At 37.8% G+C, this 13,144-nt stretch overlaps 1 protein-coding gene across 1 annotated transcript in view; it reads left to right on the plus strand.

Annotated features, from left to right (window-relative positions):
* Positions 1–12,159, plus strand: part of UGT8 (UDP glycosyltransferase 8) — a gene marked incomplete at both ends in the record, with an annotated part of 59,268 nt that extends 47,109 nt beyond the window's left edge. Inside the window, 4 exons of the mRNA XM_082653482.1 lie at positions 2,414–2,556; positions 4,235–4,311; positions 6,853–7,072; positions 11,796–12,159. Coding sequence (XP_082509608.1) covers positions 2,414–2,556; positions 4,235–4,311; positions 6,853–7,072; positions 11,796–12,159 — 804 coding nt within the window. The remainder of the gene's footprint in view (positions 1–2,413; positions 2,557–4,234; positions 4,312–6,852; positions 7,073–11,795) is intronic.
* Positions 12,160–13,144: the final 985 nt, after the last annotated feature.

The raw sequence follows: 13,144 nt of genomic DNA on the forward strand, positions 1-13,144 counted from the left end.
CCTGGAGGGAACCATGATGAATAAAATTTTCTCTATTCCCTTCCATACAAATAAAGATTATATACTTGAATGTATTCTTGTTACGGCTAATGACTATGGTAGGAAAAAACCTGGAAAAATAGGTTTATGGATTTCATTTTATATCATGCAAAACAAAGAACAAACATGTATACAAAGAGTCAGTTGAAACTCAAAGACCTTTTAAGTCCTCGGGAAACAAAATTTAAATGTTATTCCCATAACGCTTAGTATTTCTGAATGTAAACATTTTGCAAATGGCATCGACCCTGAAATTTTTCTCTTTAGAGAATTGGATAGTAGGTGATAAATTATTTGAAGACAAACCATAGGGAGAAAACACCATATGAATTCAGATTATTCTACTGTGCAGCATTTATATTTGTTCTAAGTATATCTGGCTTAAGACTATATATAAATTGAAAATTCTAAATTGTTTTGTTTCTTACTTTGAATCTACAAGTTACGCTGTTAAATTTTCAGCACGTGATAGTCTTGGTAAATGTGGTAGAATATAAGTTAAAAGCTTTAATCCACAGTTGATATATTCTCGATTTCTTTTATATGTTCATAAACAAATAGAGTTTCCTGGAAAATGAGGTGTTTTGATAAGGTTTTCTTCCCTCCCAAATAATTATAGCCTATTTTACTCACTCAGTAGCTGGAAGGATGTACCTCCTTTCCATCATCACTCTTGGTCATATAATGACACTATTCACTAATTCATTTGAGGCATAAAATGTGGTCCCCTCTTTCCTGCTAAGAATATAAGTGTGATAGAGCCAGTTAACACAGATGTCATTAAGTGAGAAAAGGAAAAGAAAAGGGAAAGAAAGCAAAGAAAATAAAGACATAAAGAGGGCTAACATTCCATATAAATACTTAGTATTGAGCTATGTGGTGATGCTATTGCGATGATACTACTTACTGTACTGCTTTTTTTTTTTTTTTTTTTTTTTTTTTTTGCGGTACGTGGGCCTCTCACTGCTGTGGCCTCTCCCATTGCGGAGCACAGGCTCCGGATGCGCAGGCTCAGTGGCCATGGCTCACGGGCCCAGCCGCTCCGCAACATGTGGGATCTTCCCGGACCGGGGCATGAACCCGTGTCCCCTGCATTGGCAGGCGGACTCTCAACTATTGCACCACCAGGGAAGCCCCTTACTGTACTTCTTACCTCCCAGCTGCAAATCAGATTATGCCAGAAAGTGGTGTGAAATGCAAAGAGCACGGGCGACACAGTCATCTTGGTAACTTCATCCTGAACAAGAGACCTACCGGGTCTGCGAGATATAACAGTGACAGCTCACTCTGCACATTATGAATACACAGTGCGTTTGTCCCGTTTCCATGACTATATTATGGCATAGGTGTTGCCAGTAGACAGCATGTTTGTTTTCCTTACAACAGAATTATGTATTCTTCAAAGTGCTGTGGCTTTATTCATTTTTATATGGGAAACTGAAGCTCAGTGTCTTTGACAAAGACTTATTCAAAGGGATAACTTACCATAAAAAAAGCTGGTGCCTACAGAATAAAATAAAGCAAGGGTGGCATCCCTTAAAACGAACTTCTTTCACCTTCAGTTAAATCAATAATACTGGTAGAAATGTGTTAATGTGTCTTCCTCTGAAATGAGTATTCCTGAAATTTGACAGTTGTCCCTATTTAACATCAGATATGCCATGGCCCCTTATCTATTAGCTGTAGATGGACATGTTTGAGAATTTAGCATTTTCCCACAAAATGAGAGAAAGCTTCTGCTCAGAGATTTCCAGAACCCCTGGATGCCTCACTATACAGTATGCATGATTTCTATTCTGTGTGAGTTGAAGAGATAATTAGAGAAATAGTAAAACTTGTTAGGCCTATGGATGTTTGGAATTATTAGCTAATTCCTTCTCTTTCTCAGTCATTAATACAGTATGCTCTTCAGAAATGAAAATTATCAAACTTAGACCAAGATAAAATCAGCCCACTCCTAAAATAAAAGTCTCCCTGGGTGGGTGTGGGGGGGTGGTAGTTAATGTCTTTGTCATGTGTCTAATCTTTCACTTACGTCCTCATACAAATTTGTCTCTGACCGTATTTTAAACATGAGTTTCAATTTTTTGTTTTTTACTTCTGTCTGAGCTCTTAGGTCATTAATTACTGATTTTTTGTTGTTGTTTTTTGATCTTAACCAAATTAACTACCTGCCCTCCTTATTTTAGTTAGCATTATTCAGTGAAATATTTTTTTTAAAAAGCAGTTATCTAAAGGAAAATATTATATTATCTTCACTATTTAATTGTTTAACAAAATTATCTGAAGGCTTTTTAAAAACTGAGCTGTGATGACACTGATTCTGAGCTGTGTTACTCCTTCATAAAATTAACTGCCACATTTTGATTTTCAGGATCTCCAAAGGTGGGTCAATGGTGCTAATCAACATGGCTTTGTCCTGGTATCTTTCGGAGCTGGTGTCAAGTATCTGTCAGAAGACATTGCTAACAAACTGGCAGGAGCTCTGGGGAGACTGCCCCAAAAAGTGATTTGGAGGTAAGGTAATAATATAGGTTGTTTCTTCACTCTTGATTTCCATATCCTCTTACTTAGCCCGCAGGTCTGAGTAAAGCACAGCCCATTGATTCCCTGGCAATATTAGCAGGATGCCTTTGACTTTTCATTTTGTTTCTTAGTGTATCGAAATCTAGGGATTAACTTATATAATACTCTGTGATGGTTAAAAAGACATCTAGCCCATAGCATAAAAAGAAGATCTGATGCACAATGATGTATTCTTGTGATGGGTGCATTTTTATGTTACCCTCATTTACCCTTCTATTATTTATTATCACTTAAAAATGTGTAATTGCATGCATTTCTGTATACTCCTTCAAGTCAGTGTTGGAATGAGGAAAAAATGATGGATGAATGATTAAATTGGTAAAATATTTCATGGAACCTTTTGGGCTCCCACTTTGTCTATAAATACTTCCGATTTCCTTTATCCAAGAGACCAGGCCTTTAAAAATACAGTAACTTGGGCTTCCCTGGTGGCGCAGTGATTGAGAGTCCACCTGCTGATGCAGGGGACACGGGTTCGTGCCCCGGTCTGGGAAGATCTCACATGCTGCGGAGCAGCCGGGCCCGTGAGCCATGGCCGCTGAGCCTGCGCATCCGGAGCCTGTGCTCCGCAACGGAAGAGGCCACAGAATTGAGAGCCCTGCGTACCGCAAAAAAATAAATAAATAAATAAATAAATACAGTAACTTGCCAGTTAATGCTAGTCAAAACAGACCCCACTTCTTCTTGGAGGCACTGCCAACATGTGTCTGTCTCTGGAGTTTCTAACGCAGTGTCTAAACTTGGATCTGGACACTTATTGTGTATTTACTTAGTACCTGTCCCCACCATTGGGCTCTAGGGATACAGCAGTGATCAAGGTCAGCCCCAGTGTCAAGCCATTACAAGTAGGCTCTGAGTAATAGGGGTTTTTCCTTTGTAACAACTGTGGGAGATTAGCTCCTCCTTATCCTGGCTAAGCTATGAAATGGATACATATTTTATTCCAATGGTTTAAGTCTTCTCCCTTTGGATTCCAGTCCTATTGGATTTCTTCTATTAGGCTTAACCCAGAAAGTGCCCCTTCTACTTTATTTGGAACAGTTTTGTATCTGCTTATTTCAAACTCTTGCCATTCTCTCAGTTGATAAGCACTGTATGGTTTATCTTTCAAAGATCAAGGCAGGAAACAGCCTAATTATGTCCTTTTGCCCCACAGAACTGTCTCTGGGGCCCAGCTAGAGAAGAGTACTTCCTGCTTTCTTCCAATTCTCAAGCCTTCCCTCAGTTTCGGGGTGTCCAGATGGGAGCTATTGACTGCCCAGTGGTGGCCCTTGCTGGTCGTTCCTGTTTCACCTTCTAGCTGGTAGAAAATGACTTTCTAGCATAGGGTCATTTGGTTGCTATGTCCCCCATCTCTGTGGATAGGGGAGGAGAGCTGAAGGAAAATAGATCTCAGTATAATCAGAGTGTTTCTTATTTATCCCTCAGTCAATGAAAATGTGAAAAAGAAACTGAAATTTTTGTTGTTACTAAAACATTTCTTCCCTCTTAAGAATGTCAACGAAAGATCATGTAACATTTATTTTAAATCCAAAAATTTAACCAGAGAGTTCACACAAGGAGTAAAGTGTGATTTTTTGGAAGATTCATAGTCTGGTGTAAATTTCAGGTTTTCTGGAACCAAACCAAAGAATCTGGGAAACAACACCAAGCTCATAGAATGGTTACCACAAAATGACCTGCTTGGTAAGTCACTGACATGTGGGTGCTTACTTGGCTTTTAGATTTTAATTGTGTAAATGTGAGTTTTACACTCGAGTGGCTTATACAATACATGTATGGTGTATGATAGAATCATTATGTTATCTAGTGCGTTAAGTCCTGGATTTCAGACCAACAAGTCAAACCTTTAGTTATTGGCAAATAATTTTAAAGTATAATCATTTAGGCCTATAAATTAAAATTTTTAGACCAGTCACAAATTTTAATTTTCTGAAAAATATACTTAATACTATATAAGCTAGTGGTGAGTAAAGTTATACCTAGTTATGTCGATCAGCTAAAAGTAGTAAAATTAAAACAGTGAAAACTTAGATTTATGTTATAGTTTTACTACAGATGTATCCAAGAACCCAGAGAAATTTGAAATTATTCATTTGTTTGAAACCACAGAGAAGCAGAAAGCCAAAATAACAGTCAACTTACTTTAACTTTACTTGGATTATCTGCCTAGATTTTACCCTAAATCACTGGGCACTTTTGAACACATTATTTCTTTTGATTTATTTATTTCTTGGGGTTCTGATCCTCAACTCAAAATTAAAATACCAATTATATGCATATCTTTTAAGATATCTGAATCTGAATCTAATTCTGTTTAATAAGCACAGATAGTAAAATGTAAATTGTTTTATTCATTAAATCTCTAGGAAAATATAAGGCCATATTATTCTTTAAGATATTACTTATTAAGGAAATTATAAAAATGTTACTGATTTTGGCAATATCAACCATCATTTGTTCAATAATACTAATCTAACAGATTATGTAAAAGTAGCTTTAAGTTATATTCTTAAAAATAGACTTTTAAAGAATATCTTTTAGAAGCTAAATTGACCCCCTAAAAACCTGCAAATTGAATTTTGTAACTAAAAAACAGTAAGTATATAGATAAATAATTCCTTTTGTTTAGTTTATTATGTTATTCTATAAATGGTAAAACTGAGAAAAAAATAACAAGACAGTTTACCTTTTTTGATGTTTGTATTTTTTTTCTTTTTTATGTCTTTACTATTATGACTTCAGATTCCATAGAAGGTAGGAAGGAAGCAGTAAATTTAAATAAGATATCTTGACCATCAGCCATCTCATTTCAGCAGGGGCACAGCTGTCTGGGAGCATCTAAATTGGTCTTATGGGTTTTTTTCTGCGAGGCTCTACAGCGAGGTGTAGCTACACCCAGAGGCCCTCCTCAAGTTCACATCTCTTCTGGGTTCCTCAGAATCTCAGCTCTCTGCGTTTTCTGACATTAGCATCCTTTTTAACTCTAGCCATGACCTTTGTGGGTCCTCTGTTGGTTTCTAACTATGCTCAGAAGATTCCTCCAGGATGAAAAGCAGGAACCAAGTCAGTGTCTCTCCCCTCCCCTCCTCTCATGACACTCCCCCCTGCTCTCCATACACCAGCTCTGCATTATTTTTCACTGCTGGGCTTAGTGATAATAAAGTTTTGTTTAAAGAAAAAGGGTTGGTTCTACTACTGAAAAGAAAGTTTGAAATCCACTGCGAGGGTAGATCCCTTAGTTGGGCTGAGTTGAGAAGCCGCTTGTGGGTCAGAGTAAGAGACACTGAGTGACCAGCCTGCTAGATGTTGAGGTGGGAGAGTCCTGGAGCCCCATTGAGACCCAGGTTCACACACAGAGTTTGTTTTTTTACTTGATGTATGTTTATCTTAAATGTTTGTGTTTTTGCAAGCTATAATTCCTTTCTGGCCATAGAGCACCTATCCTGAGTGCAGTGTTTCTTTGTCTTACACTTTTTATGCAAAACTTTATGCTCAGAAGGAGATCTGGATTTTTAAATACCTCATTAATTTTGATGAATTATCTCTTTTATCTCCATGACAGCTAGATGTTACGTGATGTCCCATCTCTTACAACTAACTTTTGTAACTGTCTGTCCCTACATGTTTTTATACCTAAAATATAAAATCAGACCCTAAGATTGTGTAGCACAGGTGCTGATATGACTTGAATGTTGTAAATGCTAAGCACCATACAATGTTCCTCTTTGGGTAAGCACAGAAACTCTTCATGGACATCTGGAATCCAGCCCCACATTTTTACATATGTTTTTTTGCAAAGTGTGTTAGACTTTAATATAGATAAATGCTTGAGTAGCCAGAAAGTGAGTGTCTGTGTTTAGTAGAATGTGATTGCCCCCTGGTACTTTTTGTCATTTCTTGCTTTCATTGATATCCTGTTAATTATTGGCCATTTGAATGCAGTTGATATTTGTGTTTTGGGAGAAGATATTATGATATAATTCTTAAAGGTATAAATATTAGCTTAAAAATGGCTTTTAACTGATATATGTAAATCAGATAATTATGTATATAACAAGCATTGTAATTGGTATAGAGCAGTAATCTGTGAAACTGTGCCTTTAAAAATCCTATATCTGAAATACATGTTTATTATAATATCAGCTTTTAAGAAATTTCTGGAAAATCTCTTCCTAGAACAATACACAATATTCTAAGTTGTTTTCTTTTTTAATCCTTCTTTAGGGCATTCAAATATTAAAGCCTTCCTGAGCCATGGTGGTTTGAATAGTATTTTTGAAACTATGTATCATGGTGTTCCTGTAGTGGGAATCCCACTCTTTGGAGACCATTATGATACTATGACCCGGGTACAGGCAAAAGGTATGGGGATACTGCTAGAATGGAAGACAGTTACTGAAGGAGAGCTGTATGAAGCACTAGTGAAAGTTATCAATAATCCCAGGTAAGGTTTCAATTAATATTAAAGCAGATGAAATATATATACCACAGCACATTGTCAATAGCTGATTATTGCCAGTAGGTTGTCAATAAACCAATTATAGAAATATCCTTTAGATTCCTGTGTATAATGCCTTGTGCATGTTTCTGTCATTTGGAAAATAGAAATAGCAATCATTTGGCCAGCCTTGTATGACCTTGAATAATATTCTACCAAGGTTTGACAAACTAAGGAAAAACTACCATGGGAACCATTGGGTCCCTACTGTGTGTCCATTTTTGTGTCCTTTGTCTCATTTTGATGCTCATAAAACTATATATCACCGTTCTCCTTATTCATATTATAGAGATGAGGCACTTGAAACTCAGAGAGCTTATGTAATTTGCCCATAGTTACAAAGCTATTAGAGTAGGAATTTGAACCAGACTGTCTGATTCCAAAGCTGGTGCTCTTGATACTGCCTGGTGCTGGGTTTCCCTAGTGCGGGGCGTCAATGAAATGCCAAGATTTTTTTACTCAGGTGAATGACTAGTCAGAATCTTTATTTTATTTTTTTTCTTAAATTCTTGATGTGTCTTGAGTTAACCCAGTTCACAACTGAGCCTGAAAGAGTAGAGAGTTGGCCTGTGTAGTTTTAAAACAAAGCAACAATATTTCCCATTTTTACGTGACATTTAATTGATCTTGCCTTTCAAATGGCATTAATGTCTGAAGAGTGTGAGCTTCTTCTGTTTATACCCAGGGTAGATGGCATAACAGTAGACTGAGAAACACTGCCATATTCTAAGAAACAACCAACAATAAGAACAATTCTTTCATATAAAGCGATGTAGCTTTTAGGTAAAAGGCTGGGTTCAAGTGCACTGCAGTTCATTATGCTGTCTTATGTGGGCTTGGAGGTGGCCTTTGTGTGCTGACCCCTTAGAGGATCCAGTGTCTTGGTCACAGCTCTTGGCACTTGGATCAGTATGTTTGCTGATCTGAGGTACCTGACTGTGAGATCCCTTCATCTGTGTTCTGTAGCCTTTCTTTTAAAAGTCTAGTGTTTTTCAAAATGTGATGTTCTTATGGAAGATGGTATGTATCATACAGGCTTTTTTTTTTTTTGCGGTACACGGGCCTGTCACTATTGTGGCCTCTCCCGTTGCCGAGCACAGGCTCCGGACGCGCAGGCTCACTGGCCATCGCTCACGGGCCCAGCCACTCGGCGGCATGTGGGATCTTCCCGGACCAGGGCACGAACCCGTGTCCCCTGCACTGGCAGGCGGACTCAACCACTGCGCCACCAGGGAAGCCCCATTTTTTTTTTTTTTCATACAGGCTTTTAAAGGAAGATTTGTACAATGCAGCCCTCAAGTAGAGTTTGTAGAGAGATAGTGGCAGAGCTGCCGAGATTGGGTTGGTTATGCAGAAAAAGCAAAAGTCTGGATCATCCACACAAAATCAGTCTGGCTGTGTTCTGTGAGGTGTAAAAGGGGCCAAATCAGAGACCAGGCTATAGTCTTAGGTCACACTGCGATTAAATCCCAGCTATGCCATCTTCAAGTATACATATGTGCTTGATTTCAAACTAGGTTTTATTTTGTTTAGTGAATAAATTTATATTCTTCCACAAAGTATCCATATAAGATAAATAATTAGTTATTTGCATATAACCCTTGAAAAGTTTAAATATTTAACTAAAGCCTTTTGCACATTCAGGGTAGGAAGATGTCTTTATTCATTGTAAAAATGACAATGATTCAGGTAGTATGTTCTTTGCTAAAAGTAATTATATGTAAACTTAAGGCATTTATCTTTTTTGTTTCAAATACATGATAATGTTCCATATTTAACATGCCATAATTATTGAAAAGGCTGATTTGATTCACTAATATAGTGTCCAAGATATTCTAGTTTAAACCAATAGTGCTAAAGAAGTATCACTTATTTCTTTTTTACTCAACTTGAACCATGTCTTCCTTCTTCCCATACTAGTTTGGGTTTATTTACTGAAAGCTATTGCTTTTGTTCTTTGGAAGGAATTCTTTTGAATCTGGAGATTTTATTAAAGCAAGTTGTAGAGAAAGATGGGTAGTTAATCCTTATGAACTTAACACACATCCAGCCCTTGGTTATTACTTTTTTTTTTTTTTTTTTTTTTTTTTTGGCGGTACATGGGCCTCTCACTGCTGTGGCCTCTCCCGTTGCGGAGCACAGGCTCCGGACGCGCAGGCTCAGCAGCCATGGCTCACGGGCCCAGCCGCTCCGTGGCATGTGGGATCTTCCCGGACCAGGGCACGAACCCGCGTCCCCTGCATTGGCAGGTGGACTCTCAACCACTGCGCCACCAGGGAAGCCCAGTTATTACTTTTGATAGGAGACACTTCCCCTTTTGTAAAATAAAATGTGCAAGTCACATGAGCCCCTTACAAGGTAATTTGTTTTATTAAAAGTAATTTTATCCAAGACATTCATAAGGAGAGTTTAGAAGTGGCCTTAAGTGACCATTTTAATCACACTGTTCTTTTTTTTTTCCCCGCAAACTTTATATTCCTACTGGTAGAAATTTTGGGTTGTCAAGCAAACTATGCTGAAAGGACAATGCCACTTGCTACCTCTGAAAGGGGGAATCTTGGAAAATTGGGCCGGGCAGTGACTTAATGAGTCTGCTCTTGGGGAGAAGTAAAGGTCTGAGCCATGAGGCCCTACTCCATACTCACGTAAGCTGAGGCAGGTAAGGACTGGTTCTGGACCAGTGGGCCTATTGGAATTTCATAGGTGGCAATGAAGCCAGAGTCCCTGCAGAAGGATCTTTGTCACATGCAGTCTGTTTAATCATCTCTAGAGAATGGGCCATAGTCTCATGACATTAAGGTACCTGAGGACCAAGATTGTTTTTAATCCTCCTTCTTCTATGTTAAAATAGAAGGTTGAATTTCATTTTCTAAGATACCATGTTTCACTTCCGTATTTTAAAGATGCCCTTTTATCCTGTAAGAATTTTCTCACAAAACAGAGTAATCAAAAGTTTCTAATTTACCTTTTGCCGTTGATTAGAAATAATGATAGATTACAAAGCAAGGCCTCTTAATAGTACAAGGAATATTACAGGGATGGCCTCTTAATATTTGGGTGAGGTTTTACACTTTTAAACCAACTGGGTTTATTATATAACAGTAATTTTGTTGTAAGGCTAGGATGACACAGAAAATGGGCTTTTTCTTTTAAAAAATTTACTTATATAAGTATTCAAAATACAAGAAAACAACAACAGTTTACAGTGTTCTATAGTTTTTTCACAAACTTTTCAACACATGGTAGACAGTATGGCTTAGGAGAAAGATCATGGACCCTGGGAGGCAGGAAATTATGGCCATGAGGGCAGTCTTTTGTTTTTGTATTTGTTTTTTTGTGGTACGCGGGCCTCTCACTGCTGTGGCCTCTCCCGTTGCGGAGCACAGGCTCCGGACTCGCAGGCTCAGCGGCCATGGCTCATGGGCCCAGCCGCTCCGCGGCATGTGGGATCTTCCCGGACCGGGGCACGAACCCGTGTCCCCTGGATCGGCAGGCGGACTCTTAACCACTGCGCCACCAGGGAAGCCCGAGGGCAGTCTTTTGGATGATCTTCCCACCATCAGTCTCTTCCTTTCTTTAATCCTATCCCTGAAGCTCTGGTTTAAAGCCAGTCTCTCTGATTTAATGGTCTTTGATTCTAAGAACAGGGCTGCATATCTGTCATTCTGAACACACGTGAAGGAGACTCACGTTCCAGTCTAATTTCCAGCCAAACACCCCTGTGCTACATACTCTTTCCAAATAAGTTTGTTCTGGGCATACTCTTGCCCTCCCACCTTTATTACTTAGTTCACACTCTTCTCTTGGCCTAGCAAGTTTTCACATGTCCAAACTTTTGTTCCTGTATAAGGCACAGCTCGAGGGCCACACCCTCCATGATGTGTTTTGTAATCCTTCCATGTGGAAACTATTTCTTACGTTTGAACAATGCAATCTCTAATCAGAGATCCATGCTCAAAGGGGCTTTGTGCCAAAGATTGGCATAGAAATGTACAGTTAAATATTTTTGATCCTCTTATCAATCATTTAAGAGTGTTCTCTTTATATGTATGTATATACATATACATATATGTATCTCTACTGCATATAATGTCACTCACATATGGCTTCATAGTGTTTGTCAATTCCTTTTCATCTGTTTACTAAATATAATAATCTCACTCTGTCAGCTAGTGCTGTTTTAAATCAGAACAGAATTAAATGTCACTACTAAAAGGAAAAGGTGTTGGGACAAAATTCTGCATTTTTTTCCACCGTCCCTCTGTTTTAGAATCTAATAAATTCACTCCTCTTCCTGGTTGAGACTCATTGATTAATAGTATTTAAAAGCATATGAAGAGAAGGATTACGTGTATATAAGAGGCATGGTCTAGTGTAGAAGGAGCATGGGATTTGGAGTCAGAAAAACTTGAATTTGAATCTCAAATTTGTAATCATGGTCAGGTCACTTGGTCTCTCTGATTTTCATTTTCCTTATCTGTGTAAAATTTATTTTACTGTGTTAGTATAAGGTAATGTGTTGAAAGCACTTATCACAGTGCCTGGCACATACTGGGTACTTAATACAGGATAGCTATTTTTATTATTTTCCCCATTTTTAACTTTAGGGAGTTATGATCCTGAGCCTTGTAGCTACATGATCATTCTGTGTCTTACCTCCACCTCATAGCTACCGTCAGAGGGCTCAGAAGCTTTCAGAAATCCACAAGGATCAACCTGGGCACCCTGTCAATCGGACTGTCTATTGGATCGATTACATTCTGCGTCACAATGGAGCCCATCACCTACGTGCCGCTGTCCATCAAATCTCTTTCTGTCAGTATTTTTTACTGGATGTTGCCTTTGTGCTTTTGCTTGGTGCTGCCTTGTTTTACTTCCTCTTGTCCTGGGTCACAAAATTTATCTACAGTAAAATCAAAAGTTTGTGGTCTAGAAATAAGCATAGCACAGTTAATGGACATTACCATAATGGAATCCCCAATGGCAAGTATAAAAGAAATGGCCACATTAAACATGAAAAGAAGGTGAAATGAGCCAACAGCCCCACCTGATAGTAACAAATCTGTTCAGTCATTGAATTTTTATTGCTATAATTTAGTCTAACAACTACTAAAAGGAAAACATCAGTAAACAATTCTAACACTCCCTTATCTGATCTTACTAATGAAATTCTGTGGAATTAAGATGGCTGTAAAAAGCACAGACCTAAAATGCAAAAATGTATTTTATGCGAATACTGATGCAGAGAGTTTTGGCACTGAACCTTTTAGAAGCCTTAATTATTTAAATCAATTAAGTGACCGTGTCAGACTTTAGTTTTAAGTCTTGATATATGTGTGTCCCAGATAAGGAATGGTTTCTTTTCTCTTAAAAAAGATTTGTTTGTATATGTATGTGTGTGTGTATGTTTCCTAATTAAGATTATTTCAGCCAGCTGCTTGTTACATTTGTTGACGGTACAACACATTCAAGAATGAAATAGAAAGAGGGTTAGGATCCAGACGTTTCTCTTCTAGAATTTCATATATGGGGGCTCAGAACACTACCATGAAAGAACACTTTTCCCTCAAAACTGAATGCAGAGGAAGAAAATGAAAAGATAGATGACACCGGTTTTTGTACTTTCAGGGTTTTTTTGTTTATTCATTTTAGGTTTTTTGTTTTTAGTTTTACTTTTCTTACAGACTGTGGATACTTCTGGGGGAAAAAACATACAATTAAGTAAATGTATAAATTGGTTGTCACGTTTTACTTCTATTTTCTCCCTACCAATAATTTGCCTCTGGGAGAATTTTATAGTTTTCTTCTATTTCATTTTAATGAATAACAGTATGTTAAATGTATAATTAAAACAAAGCAACAAAGCTCTGACTTTTGTTCAGAGTACTGAAGATTACTGCTTCTATGGCATCTTTAAACAGGGTTGTTATTTGAATGTTTTGTAACTGTTTGATGGCTTTTCTGTAATGTAATTTTTGAATGTTCAGGTGTGGTATTTCCAAAGTTTTAACTTTAACA

The sequence above is a fragment of the Grampus griseus genome, assembly GCF_964374135.1.
Source record: "Grampus griseus genome assembly, chromosome: 4".
NCBI classification, from domain to species: domain Eukaryota; kingdom Metazoa; phylum Chordata; class Mammalia; order Artiodactyla; family Delphinidae; genus Grampus; species Grampus griseus.